Raw genomic sequence first — 17,807 nt, 5'->3', positions numbered from 1 at the left:
AACATAACTCCATTCATCATTTTCACAAAGACATTACAAGAGTACTTACTTTTCTCAGCCTGCAAATCAGCTTCTGCCTTTTCAATGGTAATTAACAAATGTTCTGTCAGGTCAGACCTTTTGCCCACTATTGTGAAGCCATTCCAAACATACAACATTTCCTGCAAAAACAATACAAATAAAGCTGAATACTGCATTACTGTACAATAGCACAGCCTTGATTCCAGATCATTCCACAGTCCCAAGCCAAGTGATCTCACCAGTGCTGGCAAAGTTAGTTTTACAGGGTTAGCAGCGGTATAGCGTCGTGACTTTCTGATTGCAAATTTCTCTGTTGGAATCGACTTTCCTGCGATTTTTTGTTTCAAACCCTCCACTTGTCTGCATACAGAAAAAATACTTTGATTATTGTTCTTGTGAATACGAACTACTTTGACGTTCAGGTCTGCCTTAGTCTGTTAATAGCTTCATGTATTGTACAGTATGTATACAAAATTGCTCTATGCTATTATTGTACTAATTTATTTTTTGTTTTTTAAAATGGGTTCCTCAACAGAATAATTATAAATAAGAAGAACAGATACCATCTTATAGTATAGAAATAAGACCTCAGATCTCTAACTCAAATTGGTCCTGTACAAGTAGGGTTGCCAGGTAGCTTCTCCGAAAATACTGGACTCAATAGTGAAAGGTGCGTCAGGTCACTATGTCCAGGGAGGAAAATACCGGACACATACATGTCCAGTATTACAGTACCTCTAATTTTTTACTGGACAGAGTATCCAAATACAGGACAGTCCCGTTCAATACCGAACACCTGGCAACCCTATGTACAAGCCTTAAGGATATAGCGGGTAATACTATAGTGTCCAAAATAGGCGTTTAGGCCAATTTCAGCCGAAAATTCCCATTGGCATCAAAGGTTCAGACAATATAAGAATTTTCCTGATAGTCCCAGTTTTATTATAAAATCCTCCATTAATTCTCTATTTTAGAAAAGCGTTGATGCAAAATATTTTTTTCTGTACGTATCTACGTACTGTATGCAGAACGTTTTTGTAACGCATCCTGGAAGGCAGTACTTTTAAAACTGAGGCAGGGTAATTTCCTGTGTTGCAGTTAAGGTATGTGCTCCAGAATAAAGGTGAACAAAAGTATGTTAAGTTACAAAAAAAAAAAAAAGTGAATAAAACACAGAGAAATATGGTGGGTACAACACAAAATGGCATTTTATTTTTAAATAAAGTATACATGTTGCACTTAATCTAATAGTAATTATTTGCCTAATTAAGAAACTTTGAAATCTTCACCTGAACAAAGCAACAATGTCCTCTCTTGTTGTCCGTACAAGGTCATCAGGAAGCATGCTCAGTATTGCTGCTTTTTGATACACATATATTGCCTAAAGAGAAAAAATATATTTTATGACCATAAACATAATTAGTTTGAGAAGGGATTGCTGGTAGAGATGGGCAAATCTTTTGTTTACATTTGAACACACTACGAATTTTGCATTTCTGAGCAACCGTGGATATTTAAAATATATATTTTTTAAAGTTAAATAAATTTTAGCGGCTCTGTCTCAAAGATGCACATACAGACCTGGTGCTATTTATTTTCATCGTGGGCGCATGGAAAAGTGTAACCATGGAGTGATCCTTTCTTTCTCCTTCCAGAGTGCTGAGCGCTAGTGCTGCAGAGTTGTTACTCTAACGTGCTCCGTTTGTGAGTGTATTTCCTGTCGACTGGTATTTTTATTTATTTTATCTTTTTTTTTTTACAGAATCATGCTATGGAGCTTGCACTTCTTGTCTTATTTCTTTTTCTGTATATATGTGTGTATATATATATATATATATATATATATATAAACAAAAAAAAGACTGCGCTCAACAGGTGCTAAGGATCTAAATGTAGTAGTACTAGTAAGCAATATTGATTAGCATAAATGATCGACTATACATGAAATAAATTATAATTCAATAGCTGAATTGTTACTGGTATTCTCTATACATGCTATAATAAATGGGTGTAATTTGTGGACCAATGTATAATTGAGCTAAAATAGTTAAAACCCTAAATCACTGTTACAAATACATATATAAATTGTGGTAATATTGTGAAATGCAAAAATACTCTAAAGAAAAAAATATGCATTTAAATTTTAAAATAAAAATAAAAATATAAATGAAAAATAAAAATAAAATGCAAAATTGAAAAAGGGCTCAAAAATAGGATCTGGCAGCTCTCCACAAGGACCAACGACCTCCCAAGAATCTGCGAACAACAAGAAAAGAAAGCGTTCCGCTTTCTTTTCTTGTTGTTCGCATATATATATATATATCTATATATATATAGTTATATATATATATATCTCTGAAACAGCGGGCGGCTTTACTAGGCTTTTCTAATCTGCATGTTATAACATTATTATGATTACTAATTTCATTTTTTAATATTATTTTGTCACAAATATAGGTCTGCCTCTTTCAGACTGAATACAAATACTGTATACTGTATATTAAATAATTTCAAAGCATAAAATTGATGGAAATAGTTCTGCATCAGCAATGATTTTTATTATAATAAAAAGTGTGTACTATTTTCTTAGGCCTCGGTCCCGCTGCGCTCGTTGGCGCGGGCGGCGGGTCGCGAGTTCCCCACCAGCAGGGGAATCCTCGCGAGCCGGTCCCGGTCCCCACTGGCTGCACAGCTGACTACACGCTGTGGCGCGTCAGCCGCTGGAGACACCAGAGAATGGTGTTTCCTAGCGTTGACGCGTGACGTGTGTGGCTGTGAGCCAATGGGGAGGGGAGGCTTCGGGAGGAGGAGAGGCTTCGGGGAGCGGGGAGGAGTGTGGAGTGAAAGCAGGTGAGTGCCTTTCTCTGTGTGTGTGTCTGAGTGCGTGCCTGTCTGTGTGTGTATGTGTCTGAGTGCGTGAGTGCCTGTCTGTGTGTGTGTGTGTGTGTGTGCCCGAGTGCCTGCCTCTGTCTGTGTGTGTGTGTATGAGTGCGTGAGTGCCTGCCTGTGTGCGCGCGCGTGTGTGTGTATGAGTGCGTGAGTGCCTGCCTGTGTGTGTGTGTGCGCGTGTATGAATGAGTGCCTGCGTGTGTGTGTTTAAACTTACCTTCCAGCTCCAGCCCGAGTCCGTGGAGGGAGGGGGGGGGAGAGTAGCAGGTCCCTCCGCTCAAGCCACGCCCCCCCTCCCGATCAAACCTCCCACCTCCCGCTCCGGCTCCCGCTCCCTACAGACCGCAGATCGCGGTCTGTGTATCTCAGCGCACCGCCTGTCAGCAGCGCAGGTGCGCTGACTCTGGGAGCGGGGCCTTAGCCTTACCTTTGACCACTTGCTTTCCTTGCACAGTAGATCTGCATAGCGATATGCCTGAAGCCAGTCTTGCTGGAAGGTGAAGCACCACATCAGCTCCCAGTAACAGAGATGATGGATCTGCTTCCACTCATGCTGAGCAACAATGCATTCCTGGAAGGTCACCTCCGCCTGCCACAACAAAGGGATAAAAAGGAAAGTGAACAATGACCATAAATAACATCTCTGGACTCTGCATGGCTCTGCAAAACATTGCCCACACAACAAAGCTATGTATAATGTTTTTCTGGCATTTTTTACTATGTGCCAGCTTCTCAACCAACACAGTAGCACAGTAAAAATAAATGTGTCAAATCCCATTTATATAATTGTAACTGTGACAAATGCAGAAAAGAATATGCACCTCTATGCTTATCTTTCTTACATATGTAGCCCCCCCCCCCCTTGGGACTACTATGTCTGTTATGGGGTTAATGTCCTTAAGCGGTTAACTGTGTGGGCTCACACAGAGTAACACCCCTCTCCCATCACATGGTATAGAGTGACTTAGCAGGAAAGAAGTCACTCCCTCTGTATGCATGGTGACGTCAACCTGGGGGTATATACAGTTAGCCCACATTTTCTAGGACCTGGGACATACAGTTGGGGGATACTCACTGTTCTGTAAATTGGTTTCAGTATATTGATACGGTATGTGTGCTAGGATTGATCTGTCCATGTTTGTTGTTTTATAGTTAGGGAAATGACCTAAATAGCGTACGTAGATATGGCCAAGAAGAATACAGTTATTCATATTCAAGGAAGCATATACCCACATGGTGTTCCCAAGAGAGGAACTTTGGGGCATAGTCAGATCGGTCCTAGAGGAAGGGCCATAGCTAAAAGTGACCCAGTGTAGAGTACAGGGATACTGATCCCGAGGAAATAGATGTAAGGCACAGGTCGCCAGAGGTCCACTACTAAGGTAACATTACAGATGCTATACAGAAGAGGGACATGTCAGCTACAGTAACTCTGTGAGAAATAAGTCTCAGTACCTCCGCAGTTAATAAGATTAGGGTACCTAGGGAAGAAGCAAATAGTACAAATACTGTGTATATATGAGAACTGTAAATACTGTGAATTGTGTCTCAATGAGAAGAGCATTATCAACGGCTGTTAATAAAGCTCCTGTCTGTACTATAAAAGTTCCTGGCACCCATCTTCATTACACCAGCATATCTATGCCCAGCCTGTGCAGACCCAGCACCCTGACAAGGTATGAAAGGCTGAGCCAAGCCATGTATATAGCCAGCTGATGTAAACGCCTTAAGAGCAAAGAAAGAAGGGTTACACATCGTACTTTATCTTTTCAAGCGCACTGATCAGCAACAATAGCAATCATCCCATTCAAATCTGAAAGACACATTTGTCTTGAGACTTGAAAACTATATGTTGTATGTCTACAGGGATTTGTAGTAGATTTTGCATCATGGGTCAAACACCACATAAGGGGTAAGTATTTATTGGACAAAAATTTGCAAATGTCTTACAAATGGTCAAAAGATGGGCCTTTCAAATGCCTATACCTACGTTTTCACTGATTCATTTCTATCCAGATAGTTTGTTTTGTCCTGCTGAGGGTGGCAAGAATATAAAACTACGCTAAGCACAACACAATTTAACCAAGTAGTATCTTAGTACCATCATACTAAGGGACATCAGAGTTCCCATCAAGGATAAGTGAACTTGGATAACCCACTGCTTAAGATGCCAAAGGTGTTCTATACTTTGCACACTTCAGGGAGTCATCACAATTTAAAAAACAAACAAAACAAAAAAAACTTAGTCTGGTTTCTTTGGAAAGTCAGAGACGTTTATGATGTCACAAAGCAAGTGTGTAATGTGAGAAAAGAGGACCCATAGACCACACCAATGTTTATCCAATATATAGTGGAATGAATGAATGCAGAGAATAGGTACTGTAATGGAGGGTTGGTGAGATATGGGAGTAAAGAAATAGAACAGGACTTTGTTTTGTAGGACAACAATGGCTGAGAGAGACGTCTGCAGAATTCTAAACAGAGATTTGGGGGATTAAGAGTAGAGAGAGAAAAAGCCTGAAAGGTATTACCTGTTCAAAGTTTCCTTTAAGTATGTCTATCCTGGCAGCATAAAACAGGATTATAGAGCCCTGAGGAGAGAGGAAACTAAATTAGAAAAATGTTTACATGTATTGCTTAGAAGTAGGGAGTTGCAGGAAGTTGGACCACATACATTGGGGAATTTCTTGAGGTAGGGTTGAAGAAGCATGTCTGCTTCTTGCAGATTACTTTCTCCAGTACCTAAAACAGAATAATACAGCTATGAATGTTTGTTCAAACATGGGTATTATTTAATAGAACAGACAATTTAAAATTAGAATTATGTCTGTACAACTCACCGTAGAAACATTTCTAAAAGTCACCCACTACCTCTAGTAACTTCTAGTACCTTCTCCAATGACCACCGATAATAATGCGATAGCTAAACAGTGCACATAATCAAAAAACTCATATCCGAGAAAAACAGTTTGATGAACATTGCACCTATAACTCTCCTATCTGTTTAAAAGGTAGAACTACAGTATGAAGCTAGTTCAGCAAGAGAAAATGTCACACTTGAGTGAAAACAAAACACAATTACAGTGGTTCATTGTTACATGGTTACACATACCAAGAATGAGAGAAATATAGGTATGATAGAACAGGAGAGTGAGTACACACAATATTGATCTTAAACTGGCACCAGATGCCCCTTCCCGAAGCTGGAAGAGACCAAACTCCTAAAGGAAATAAAGGGAGAGCATGAGTTAGCGGTTAAATATTGAGATGATGTTCACATATAACTTTTGGTAGTAAAACACAGGGAGATTTTACACGAATATGAAGAAACAACTTGCTTTGCTGTTAACACTGTTAAGTCTTTATGGTGAAAAGCAGTAAACACGTCGCTAAAGTAGCATGTTTATCACCATTTTTAGAGATCTCTTAAAATCTGATACTCCATTCAAGAGATACAACCATTTGAGAGGTTAAAATGCAGCGCTCTCCAGAGCACAATGCAGTCTAATGGTTACCATGTTAACCTTATAAAACTAGAGATTAAGAAAATCATGATTAACGATTAAAAAAAAAAAATACATTCTTTTTTTTTTTTTTTTTTTTAAAGAGCACGGTGCAAGATACAGTACTAATATTAAAGGGGTTATCATATAGGAGTCTAGAGGGGATTGCTACTTTCATAATCTATGACTTTCAATTCAAGTGAATTAAATATGTGCCAACTATAGTATTTACAACATTTGCAAAACAAATACCAGAGTGAGCAAATGGAAATTACCCTATTGCCGGAAAATCCAATGAATTCCAGGAGTCTGAGAATCCTTGCAGGCAAAAGAGAAAGCATCTATAGAAAAACCAAAACACAGCAGTAAAATATGGTAAATCTGAAATAACGTCTGCGTAACCACATCCCCAGAAAAACTCAAATGCAAGATATTTCATTCAGTAAGTGGACAGTGGGACAAATCTATCTCTGGGTTCAGGCTTTAAGTTATGATTCATTACTAATCACTGTTGCTTCTGCTTCTTTTGCAAGAGCATAAACCATCCTTTTCCTTCCTGTTAATGTCTAAATCGTCAAGTAAAGATGGGGAGAATATTTTTTTTTTCAGTGCCATAAAATTCATAACGGGGCCTGTAACTCGGGAAGTAGGGGGTCCCCGGACCTGAAATCAATGTGGTTCAGCTCCAGAGACCCCCTGCTACAAAACTGTAAGTTTAGAATTTTAATAAAACCCCTGCGATCGCCTGTGAGAGGCGCGCAGTTAGAGTGACTCTCTTTCTGCGCGTCTATTACACAAAGGCAGACGCCGGTAGCATTCACACAGCAGGGGTCCCTGCTTTGGGCATCTAATGCGCCGCAGTCATTTCTTTAAAAATAACTCGCCAAAACCAGGGAGAATTACGGGATTATATCGACTTCCAATTCGAGATCCGTTCGAATAACGGCCGCCCCATCAGTATATGTATATACTTGTCACTTTCGTCATTGTTATTTATTTAATAAAATTTTATTTTGGTTTCTCTGCCATATGGAGCATCTAGTTTGCTCCCTTTAGTGATATTTTGTGGGCCATCTCCCACATTTTCAGCCGTCTGTAGGGATAATTATTCCATTTTGATATACTACTTCCATTTTGTTTTGACAAATTAGTGCATCCAAGAAGGGACCTTTGTGACGTCAGTCACATCTTGATGTGATATACATGATACCCCATTCCCTTTCCGCACCTTTGCCATTTTATGATTTACAATATTACCCATGTATTTTGGCCGAGCAGTTGGTCATTATGTAGTAGTAATACTGCCCCGTTTCTAGAAGTTACTGGAAGGGTCACATGATAGGTGTGATTCGTCTGCAACATATATTGGCCATGCCCCCTGGGAATAAAAGGTGGGGATCCACCATTTTGTAGCCAGACCTCATTTAACATCTAAGAGGATCAATGTAACATCCAGGATTCCAGGGAGGTCTCCAGGTTCCTCTAACCTGTAAGGACACCTTTTATTTCTGTTTTAGCATAGGGGCAGTATCCCAGTATTAGGGGCTCCCAAGGAAAAGGAACCAAAGCAATTATACTACAAGAGGGAGTATTCTCCATCACAGGACTTGGAAGAGGCCTGGTGGGCTGCTGACGAATCTTGACTATAGGATAGTGAGTTTGTGTCAAGCACATGGCTCTTTTTAGAGCTTAGCCACTAAGTGACTCGTAGTGCTATAAGCTGGAAGAACCTTTTCGGATATGCTCAAACCTGTCCTGTTTCACAAGAATGTGTGATTGCCTCTGAAGAGTGTTTCCCTGTTAGAATAACTGAAGTTAAATCTTCCTGGCGACTTCCTTTTTATTCCAGCACCTTTTCCTTATATAAGCCGGCAAGAATCCACATCATCAACCCTGAGATGCCACAAGTAAACCGCTGAGCACCTACACCTTTATTCAGGTGCCAAACCTGTTTAAAGTGACAGAGACTATTTAATACCTTCCATTTTCACTGTACCCCTTGTCCCTCTTGCCAGGGGGGGATAGGGGTGTTACATATATGTTTTCAACCCCGCATTTTTATACATAAGACCATCCTGGGTCTCTTGGTGGGGAACTTAGTAATTGAATTAGGGCTTCCCAAAATATCAGGTAACCACCAACAGAAAGAAGAGCCATCACTATTCCTTGGAGCCTACTTTATAACGCACAATCTATTACCATCTTAGACATTTCAAAGAAATGGGCTAAAAGTAATCTGGTGGCCTGGTCATTTGGTATGAAGAATCTGGACCTTTTAACTCTGTAAACCAAAAGAAAAACAAATATACTGTAGACAGAACTTCACCGCCAAAGTACAAATCGGAATATACTACTTCTAGTGAATAAAAAATACCTCAATAAAAGCATAAAAATGTAATCTAACAACCTAAAAGTTTCCCATATTCCTCTTCCAAAAGATACATCTCCTCTATTTGGACCATGCAAACAATTTGTTTTGGAAGACTATATAAAATATATATATGTCTCACCAAGTTAAAGGCTCCTATCCCAAGCTTTACACCTCCTTCAACCTGATAGTAGGTTTCTCTGGAGTTTTTACTGTCCTGATTCATTGCCGCACGTAGAACTTGGTGGCATTCCCTTTAGGAACCAAGACAAAATTCACAATTGACATATTTAAACAAGAAAAATCTGTTATGCAAATATGAATACTCAGAACAAAAACATATCATTTTATAAACAAAATTAAAAAGGGAATTTTTGTAAAAAAAAAAACAAAACAAAAAAACAACATACTTGTATATTTGGTAACTTGTCCTGATTTTGAGCCCACCTTTGATAAAGTTGATCATATTTTCATCCTGGAAGAAACCCAATTCAAATTTGTTCATTGGAGTAAAGCATGATGGCAAATGTAACCTCATACTTATATCATATGTCCCTATAATTTCCCTTCACTGGTCTCAAACAATACATCTACAGTAGCAAAACACACTTGTAATCTTTAAAAGGTGATGTAATAATATACGTATTTAATATAAATATGGGTAAAAAAAAGACAGATCCCCAAGTCAGTAGCCAAACGGATTTGAGTATTGTACCGCAATGCAGATTGGCCATGTTAATGCAAGAGTACTTCCTATTCAAGAAGGTGAAATACCTAAGTCAACGCACCAGAGGACACTTTTTTCTTCTCTGCACTCGTTTGGAGAGACTGGAACTCCCTCCTGGACTCTGGCTGCAGGACTTAAGTATACCTATATTGGACTCTTTAATCTTCCTCTATTTACACATTTGTGTTGTATTTACACTTGACTTTTTATTGTTTATTTAATAATTTTAGGATAGTGAGTAGCGCCACTTTCCCCTTTTTTTTGCTTAGATCCCCAAGTCAGTAGCTAAATGGATGCACTGAATGCTTCCATGCAGAGTGAAATTATAAAATAAAAGCGTATACAGCTCTTGTATGCGTTTTTCATTGAGCCAGACTTCAACTACTGTAGGTGCTTATCTGCAAAAAATGTATTAACCCCCCCGCCCCTGTTTGTTCATAATTAGAGCCACTAAGCGGTGCGATTTATTTTACAAGATACCTAACAGCATCATTAAAATTGTCCGCAGGCTGTATTCCAGCTCGGGAAGGTGTCTTGTGGAGAGTACTGCTTAAAAAAATATAGAAATGGCTATAGGGAAGAGGGGTACAGAAGGGGGAAAAGGACACGGACACTGTCCGCAGCACCGCAGACGTTTGCTTTTTCATCCGCGCCGCTAGGGACAGTCTTACTGCAACTGTATCTAGGTTTTCTAAATGAAATCCTGCACATTCCATACGGTGTATCTGATGTAGACAAATTCAGAAGACTGTCTCCAGGCGCATGGATCCACGGCTCACCAGAAGTGGAGAAGGAAAAGATGTAGTATAATATTGTTTTGACAAAACGTTAATGAGCAGATGGCGAGAGATGCACTCACTTGGTTCTTCTTAATAAACACGCTTTGTATGCGGTTCTTTTTTTCTTCATCTTTGGCAGCTTTGAATATTGCCTCCCACGTAAACAAGCCTTTATATATAAAGACTATATATATGAAAAGGAGGTGTCCCTTCATATAAAGAACTCATATATATTTTTACATTTTATTAAACGGTTAAAATAGTAAATGAAAAGCAGCAGGAGGAATACATTCACACGCACGTGACTTATTCCAGGTAGACCAAAAAAAAGAAGTCCCAAAAAGTAGCTCTACGGGTGAAACAGTATCTCCGAGTGTCAGCGTGTTAAAGTCAGTCTCTATCCTCTATTGACAACCTAGAAATTCAGGATCTTTCCAGCTATCCTGATAGAGAGATTTAGAGAGAAATAGACAAATCCTTGCTCTCTTTAATATACTGTAGTTCTCTACCTTGTGTCCACGGAGGTTGAAACTAATTACACTTGCTCACCGTTTATTTATTTATTTTATTTATAAAAAGGTTTTACCAGGAAGTAATACATTGAGAGTTACCTCTCGTTTTCAAGTTCCGTATATTCCGGTGTATAAGACGACTTTTTAACCCTAGAAAATCTTCTCTAAAGTCGGGGGTCGTCTTATACAGTACGATATATACGGCAAAGCAGTGGCAGGCAGAAGCTCCGTGCTGCTGCTGTTTCCCTGTGCTTGCAGAGGGGGCGGGGCGTCCCTCTACACACAGACACAAGCCCTCCGCTTCTATACGCCAATATATTGAGAGTTTCGTGATTGATACTTTTATTAACTGTAATTCCACATATGTGGTATATATGATAAACTGTGAATGCGGCCTGCAATATATTGGCCGCACAAAACGATGCCTGAAAACTAGAATCCAGGAACACATTAGGAACATTAAAATAGGTTATGACAAACATAGTCTCTCCCGTCACTACGCACTTTATCACAATAAAGATCCCTCTAGATTGCAATTTAAGGGGATAAAAGTGGTCCCCAAAGAAAGAAGGGGAGGTGACAGGATTAAAAGTCTCTCACAACAAGAGACCTTTAGGATTTATCAAATGAATTCATTGAGCCCTAAGGGGTTAAATGAAGACATTGATATTTGGTCATTATATTAGCTCTTAGTTTCTGAAATATCTGTGTGTTTATAATGACATCCATTCCTTTTTATATGTATTGTTATTGCTTTGTATCTAATTATGGCTTTTCTTTTCCAGAAGTTCTGCCTTTCATGCGCCGAATATGTTTTTGAAATAAATCTGTTTTAGATTAAAAATTTTATGCTTTTTATATATAAATTGATTGATAATATGTTCTGTGAGACAGAGTATCACAAATCAAGAGCATTTTGCTGCCCCTGTAATTGATGATGTGGCAATCAGACACCGCATTTGTGATTGGGTGAAGTGTAGTATATATATATATATGTACCTGCCCCCTCATTATGCATACATTCCCTGAAGAAGTAACCTAGTGTTACGAAACGCGTGGAAGAGAGGTGTCTATGCTCTTCTCCCCCCATCCTGTGTGATTCTGGACACTGTCTACAAGCCGCCTGCCTAGTGCTGTATTCCTCCCCGCTGCTGAGCATTATTGGACTGACACGCACGCTGTGCGTTCCACAAGAAGCATCGCGGAAGTTGAGGAGCGACTCGTGACGTCATCGCCGAGCGCTCAACGAGGAGTGGCGGCAAACGGTGCAGTGATCCATGGACGCTGATTCCTGCGGCTTCTTTACCACCCTGTGAGCTGTGTGCTGTGGGGCTCTCTCTACAAGGGACATATCCACACCACCCCTAAACGGAGGACGCTGTAAGGGACAGATGAGACGACTCCAGACCCAATACATGCCGAGATCCATCCGAGGGCGTCGCACAGTGTCATCTCCTGGTGTGGTAAACCTATATACCAACTGCTTGTTTATTCTTACTTGATGTACGCAGAACTATTTACTTTTAACCATAAAGTCACAGTTTTTACTTTATTACACTATGTGCGTTGTGCGCCTTGTTCTTTTGTTTTTTGTCTAGTTCCTGGGGTGTCGAGCCACCCCCAAGAAAGGCTGCAGACCCACGATTAGTGCCAGATCTACACTTAAGGTCCACAACATTGTTTGTATAACCACGGTGCACTGTTCACTTGATATTTGCTGTTCACTAGTTATTAGCTGCGCACTGTCACTTTTTTCTTCTTTAGATTGCTCGATCCGTCTGGAGCCCAGCTGACCAGAGGGGAGTTTCCCACAGAGACGGTGACCGAATGCAGAGGTGTTCCTAGGAAGGAAAAGCATCGCAGCTGCTGTCCCAGGCGCCTGCCAAGGGAAACATACTCCTGACTCCTGTATGAGCGGCCGCCGAGTGGTAACGTGTGTTTAACACACTCAATGTTTATGTCCTAATACCTTGATGTACGCAGAATATTTATCCCCTATTTTAATATACACTTGTTACTTTCATACTTCACTATTTGTGTTGTGCGCTGTTTTTTTGTCTCCTTATCTACCTGACTGCACCTGTCTGTAAGAGACAGTGAGACTGAATCTTAGGCTGTGGCCAGGCAGGGAGAGAGCACGCGGCGCTCTTGCGAGATGCCGTCACGCGCTCTTACTCGGCCGGGCAATTTGAGGTCAACTAGGTGCGCGGGGGGGGGGGGGGGCGTGGCCAAGACATCACGGAGCTGGTTCGCCCTGATTGGGCGAACCACTCACGTGCCGCGCGAGTGAGCAGCAGATTCAAATGTGCTTGCTTCAACAGGCAGCTAAGCGCTGAGCATGCGCAGGCGCTCACTCACGCTGGCCACACACATTGCAGCAATATGTTTCATTGCGGCCAGCGTGAGCGCGCCCTCTCAGCGCCACCCTGGACGAGGCCTTAGAATCTTACAGACAGGTGCAACTCGGTAAGATTCACACAGCGCAGTCCCATTCAGACACAGGGACCCCCGCTATGTTAATACCAATGTGCCATTAAGTCTCCTTACTGAGACCATGAGCACACGCAAGCACAGATGAAGAAAATACGGTGCCGCAGCAGATTTAGCGTGGCAGCGCGACCAACTATAGTGCTGCATCGGTAGAGTTCTTAACGTGAGAATAACTGAGCATGTACGTAACAGAAAATGGCTTAGTTACCCACAGTGTATCTAACCACCTCAAGAACAAAACAAAAAGGGGGGGGGGGGGGGGCGGAAATCGAGATGAAATCGAGATGCCGCTCCGGTGAAGAAAGTTATCAGGAACTCACCAGGTAAGGTAAATAAAAAGTTATTTAATAGCCTACATAAAAATGGACAAGGAAAGGAACAGAACTCCTCCCACGCGTTTCACACCCTCTATGGCGCTTTGTCAAGAACAAACACCAATGTGATCCCAAAAGTTTGTTGTGTACAGGTATTGAACTGGTGAAAACTAATTTGGATTGAGCAAAAAACATCCCAAAAATATCACACAGGGAAACCTATGGTGCAGGCGCGCACGCGACAGAGCGCATGGCCTCACACGTGCTTGTCAGCCGAGCGATCTGTAGACTACAGATCCTCGCGATGGGCAGGTGTCTCTGAGGGTGGCTGATGACGTCACAGAGCTGGTTCGCCCTCATTGGGTGAACTGCTCACGTGACCCGTCTGTCTCGAGACAGACAAAAAAAAATTGTCTGCCGGAAAAAAAACAGTCGCACCGTCGCTCACGTGCACGCACTCTATGGATGTTCCCATAGACTTAATGTGTTTGATTGTGCTGCTCGTGTTCTCCAAGCACGGTCGCTCTAAGCAGGGACTCGGCCTAAGGAAGCCAACGAACATCGAAACGCATTTAGTTGATCTTGTGACGGTGAGGGGGTAACCAGGCTCTCAATAAAGGTATTAAGCCTGTCTGGTTACCTTCGATCCATATTTGGGGTTTTTAGAGTGTCAGCTCTTGAACTGGTTTATTGTAACTGCAATGTATGTAATTTTGCAACAAATAATTTTCTGTGTTTTACCTTTACAGGTGTGCCAGCAAGCAGAGATTACTGGGCTATGAGTTTCAGGGTGGGTTTTATGGTGAAAGTCTTGTGTGTCTAGGTAGTCCCTAGTATAAGGGGGGCTGCCCAGTTAATGCCCTGATCACCCAGAGCCTGGTACAGTGGTTCTGGGGGTACTCCAACCATATATACGGTTGCAAGGGTTTTTAAGAGTCTAAGTCCGGTTTTCAGTGTGTGAGGATAAGGCTGGTGATAATGAACCTGCACGCTTTTTCATTCTATCCCGATAACCAGAGGATTTACAAAAAAATATGTGAAAGTACATTTTATTAAAGTGTATAAAAGTACATCTGCTTGTGCACGGTATATGAGCTGGGGACTTCCAGGTCCACGGTTCCGAGAGACCATGTGGCTACCAAGTTTGGTTCCATCAATTCTACTCGGGTCCCAGACATGAAAGCCTCAGAGGTTGCCAATGTGTTAAAGCCATTTGGGCAGCAGAGTTAGCCTCAAGTATTCACGTCCTGTGATGAATGGAAGTCATCGGACAACCATTTGCCCAGCCCAGACTTTGAGGAGCCTAACTCTGCAGGTGGTTTCTGACTGACAAGTGGCAGAGGTGCCAGGTTGGTGTATGCCCTTGTCAGATTCCGAATCCGGGCTTGCCCGGCTTAGATAGACTGACAGCGCTCTGATAGGCTGGTAGGATTTTTCCCACGCTCGGATTGGCTGGAGTATTTCATGAATGAACTCTGAAATACTATAACAAACCCTCAGCCAATCCGGACGAGAAATTCTCACAGATTCTACGCGCCAAGACAGCAGCGGCAAATTCGAAATCACCAAAAGATGCTCTTGGAGAAATAGCAGCGAGCCAGCTATTTAATAACATTTTAAAATATATAAAAGAGTTCTTTCTATGAAGGGACACCTCCTTTATATAGGCAATATATATCCTTTATATAGGCAATATCCAAAGCTGTCAAAGAAGAAGAAATTAAGAGCAGCATAACAAGGCATATTTATTAAGGAGAACTAAGTGAGTGCATCTCAGACCATGAGCCCATTAACATTTTGTGAAAACAGTGTTATACTACAGGCATACCCCGCATTAACGTACGCAATGGGACCGGAGCATGTATGTAAAGCGAAAATGTACTTAAAGTGAAGCACTACCATTTCCCCATTTATCGATGCATGTACTGTACTGCAATCATTATATACGTGCATAACTAATGTAAATAACGCATTTGTAACAGGCTCTATAGTCTCCCCGCTTGCGCACAGCTTTGGTACAGGTAGGGAGCCAGTATTGCTGTTCAGGACGTGCTGAGAGGCGCATCCGTTAGCTGGAGTTTGCCTATTGGAGACGTACTTACTCGCGAGTGTACTTAAAGTGAGTGTACTTAAAGCGGGGTATGCCTGTATATCTTTTTTTCCCTTTTGCCTCTTCTCTTCTGGTGAACTGTGGATCCATGCACCTGCAGCCATTCTTCTCTCCATCTGGTTGACAATAAGGGTTTTCTGAACATGACTTCGACACTTTTTCCTCCATAAGGATTGTATGTAATGACATACACATTCAATTTCGTGGGACACTTTTTCTTTATTGGACACTTTATACATTTGTATATAGTATTTTTTCAGGGACACACTAATTGTTCGCGTCACACTATTTTTCTTTTTTGCAAACCAAAAGGACAGACAGGAACACAAATCTGCAAAAAAAAATAATATTTTAATAGCCCAACATTTTGGCCCATGAGCCTTTCTCAATATAAGTATATATTCTGATTTTATTTTCATTTTAAAAAAATTGTCTACTTGTCCAGAGACACAGAGAGTATTTGCGAATCAGGTGTTATAATTATCGGAAGATGGTGATTTATTAAATGTTTTGAACCATAAGTACACAGTACTGTAATGCTTTGTCAGTGCAGCAGTGAGGAGGGATTATCAGCATACATGTATGTGACAGCTGCTGTTCGAATAATTCACATGCACATCTCCATCTCCCTGATTAGCACAGAGAAATAGCCGCGCTTGTCCGCACAGAACAAACTGTGAAATCTTCATTACCTGCACAAACGTCAGGGCAGCTTTCTGCAGGAGACACTCTGCATAACAGATCTCAGCATGCATCTCCTCTAAGACCGAGAGAAGAAAATGAAAGGGTCACAAAAATGGGAAGGAAGTGAACAGTAAGTGGGACAAACATACACTGTAATATTTAGTGTATATAAAAAACTGGCAGCTACAATATCATGGGTTAGTGGTTGTGGATGAAGTGAAGGAGAGCAGATTTTACATGTAGGATTAGTTTTATGATTTATGTGTATACCACAGGCAAATCAAACTGGCACTTATTTGGAACCACAATAAAAGGAATATTTATTACCGACATATCAGTTTCACAACCTAGATCTTTCCTGAAATGTTGCGAGACTGAAACAATCAGAATCAATATTCCTTATATTGAATTTCCGAGGGTTGGTTTGATTTGTCTATTTCATTTTTGCGGAGTTACTGCAACCCCTTGGCAGCAAAAAAAAAAAAAGCAATCTTCGCTTTCAGCATGGTTACAGTAGTTTAAGGAAGTCAGTTAGTTTGTTAACACAAGGTGTTCTTGTGGCCGACAAAACAGGATTGCAGCTTTAATAGGACAGTGTATCCTGTAAAAATAAACAGAGAATGAGCCAAGACTAGGAGAGAACAAAGAAGATGAAGAATATGCATAGTGGGAGCAACGAAATAAAACAGAGAGGAAAAATACTTGGGGGGAAACAGACACAGGAAACTTGCTGAGGAAGAAGAGATATGGTGAGATTAGATTTAACTAGTAAATGAATTAAGAAATTGGGTCCAGTTAAGGAAAGTTGAGAGGAGAGAACAAAAAAAATAATAATTCTGTTACAGTATGAATTTAGGTTACCATTATACAAAATAATGTATTGTATACAATAGAGGGCAGAACAACGTATAGAGTGGTGGGGGGGATTCCTAACTAAAAAGTTATTTTTGCCTGTTCTGCAACGACAGTATGTCCATCATCCCCCACCTAAGCAAGGGAAAAAATACCCTCTGAATAAGAACTAGCATGACATTTTAAAACTTAAATTACACATTTCTTACAGTGTACATTTGGTGCAGATAAGATCATATTTATGTTATGTTAGATGCACGTTTCAGGAGCCTAATCAGTCTTCCATAGGGTGACTAGATTTCCAAAAGTATAATCTAGAAAAGCTTAATAAATTATATAAACAAATTACATTACATAAAAATAAATATTATAATGGTATGTGCCTAATAGTTTCCCCAATTATGCAGTATTAAATGATTTGGCTCCCAATCTCTGTCTGTCTCCCCCCATCGCCACATTGTACTGCAGACCCTACTCCTCTCGGCTCAAAACTGGGACATTAGCTACTTTGTCACTACACCGGGACAGTAGTTTAAAAAACGGGACTGTCCCAACTAA

General features: G+C 40.8%; 1 protein-coding gene across 2 annotated transcripts in view; it reads right to left on the bottom strand.

Moving 5' to 3' along the window:
• The window catches only part of TTC39B (tetratricopeptide repeat domain 39B), a 115,977-nt gene that overhangs the window by 11,298 nt on the left and 86,872 nt on the right, over positions 1-17,807 (bottom strand). For both annotated transcript variants that reach the window (XM_075595831.1, XM_075595841.1), the window contains 11 exons: positions 16,406-16,473; positions 9,192-9,256; positions 8,924-9,035; positions 6,689-6,754; positions 6,023-6,131; positions 5,585-5,652; positions 5,442-5,501; positions 3,338-3,499; positions 1,311-1,402; positions 261-381; positions 50-161 (listed from right to left, as the gene is read on the bottom strand). In XM_075595831.1, the coding sequence (XP_075451946.1) occupies positions 50-161; positions 261-381; positions 1,311-1,402; positions 3,338-3,499; positions 5,442-5,501; positions 5,585-5,652; positions 6,023-6,131; positions 6,689-6,754; positions 8,924-9,035; positions 9,192-9,256; positions 16,406-16,473 (1,035 nt within the window). The remainder of the gene's footprint in view (positions 1-49; positions 162-260; positions 382-1,310; positions 1,403-3,337; positions 3,500-5,441; positions 5,502-5,584; positions 5,653-6,022; positions 6,132-6,688; positions 6,755-8,923; positions 9,036-9,191; positions 9,257-16,405; positions 16,474-17,807) is intronic.

This window comes from Ascaphus truei, chromosome 1 (assembly GCF_040206685.1).
Source record: "Ascaphus truei isolate aAscTru1 chromosome 1, aAscTru1.hap1, whole genome shotgun sequence".
NCBI classification, from domain to species: domain Eukaryota; kingdom Metazoa; phylum Chordata; class Amphibia; order Anura; family Ascaphidae; genus Ascaphus; species Ascaphus truei.
This window is presented reverse-complemented; position numbering and strand designations above follow the sequence as displayed.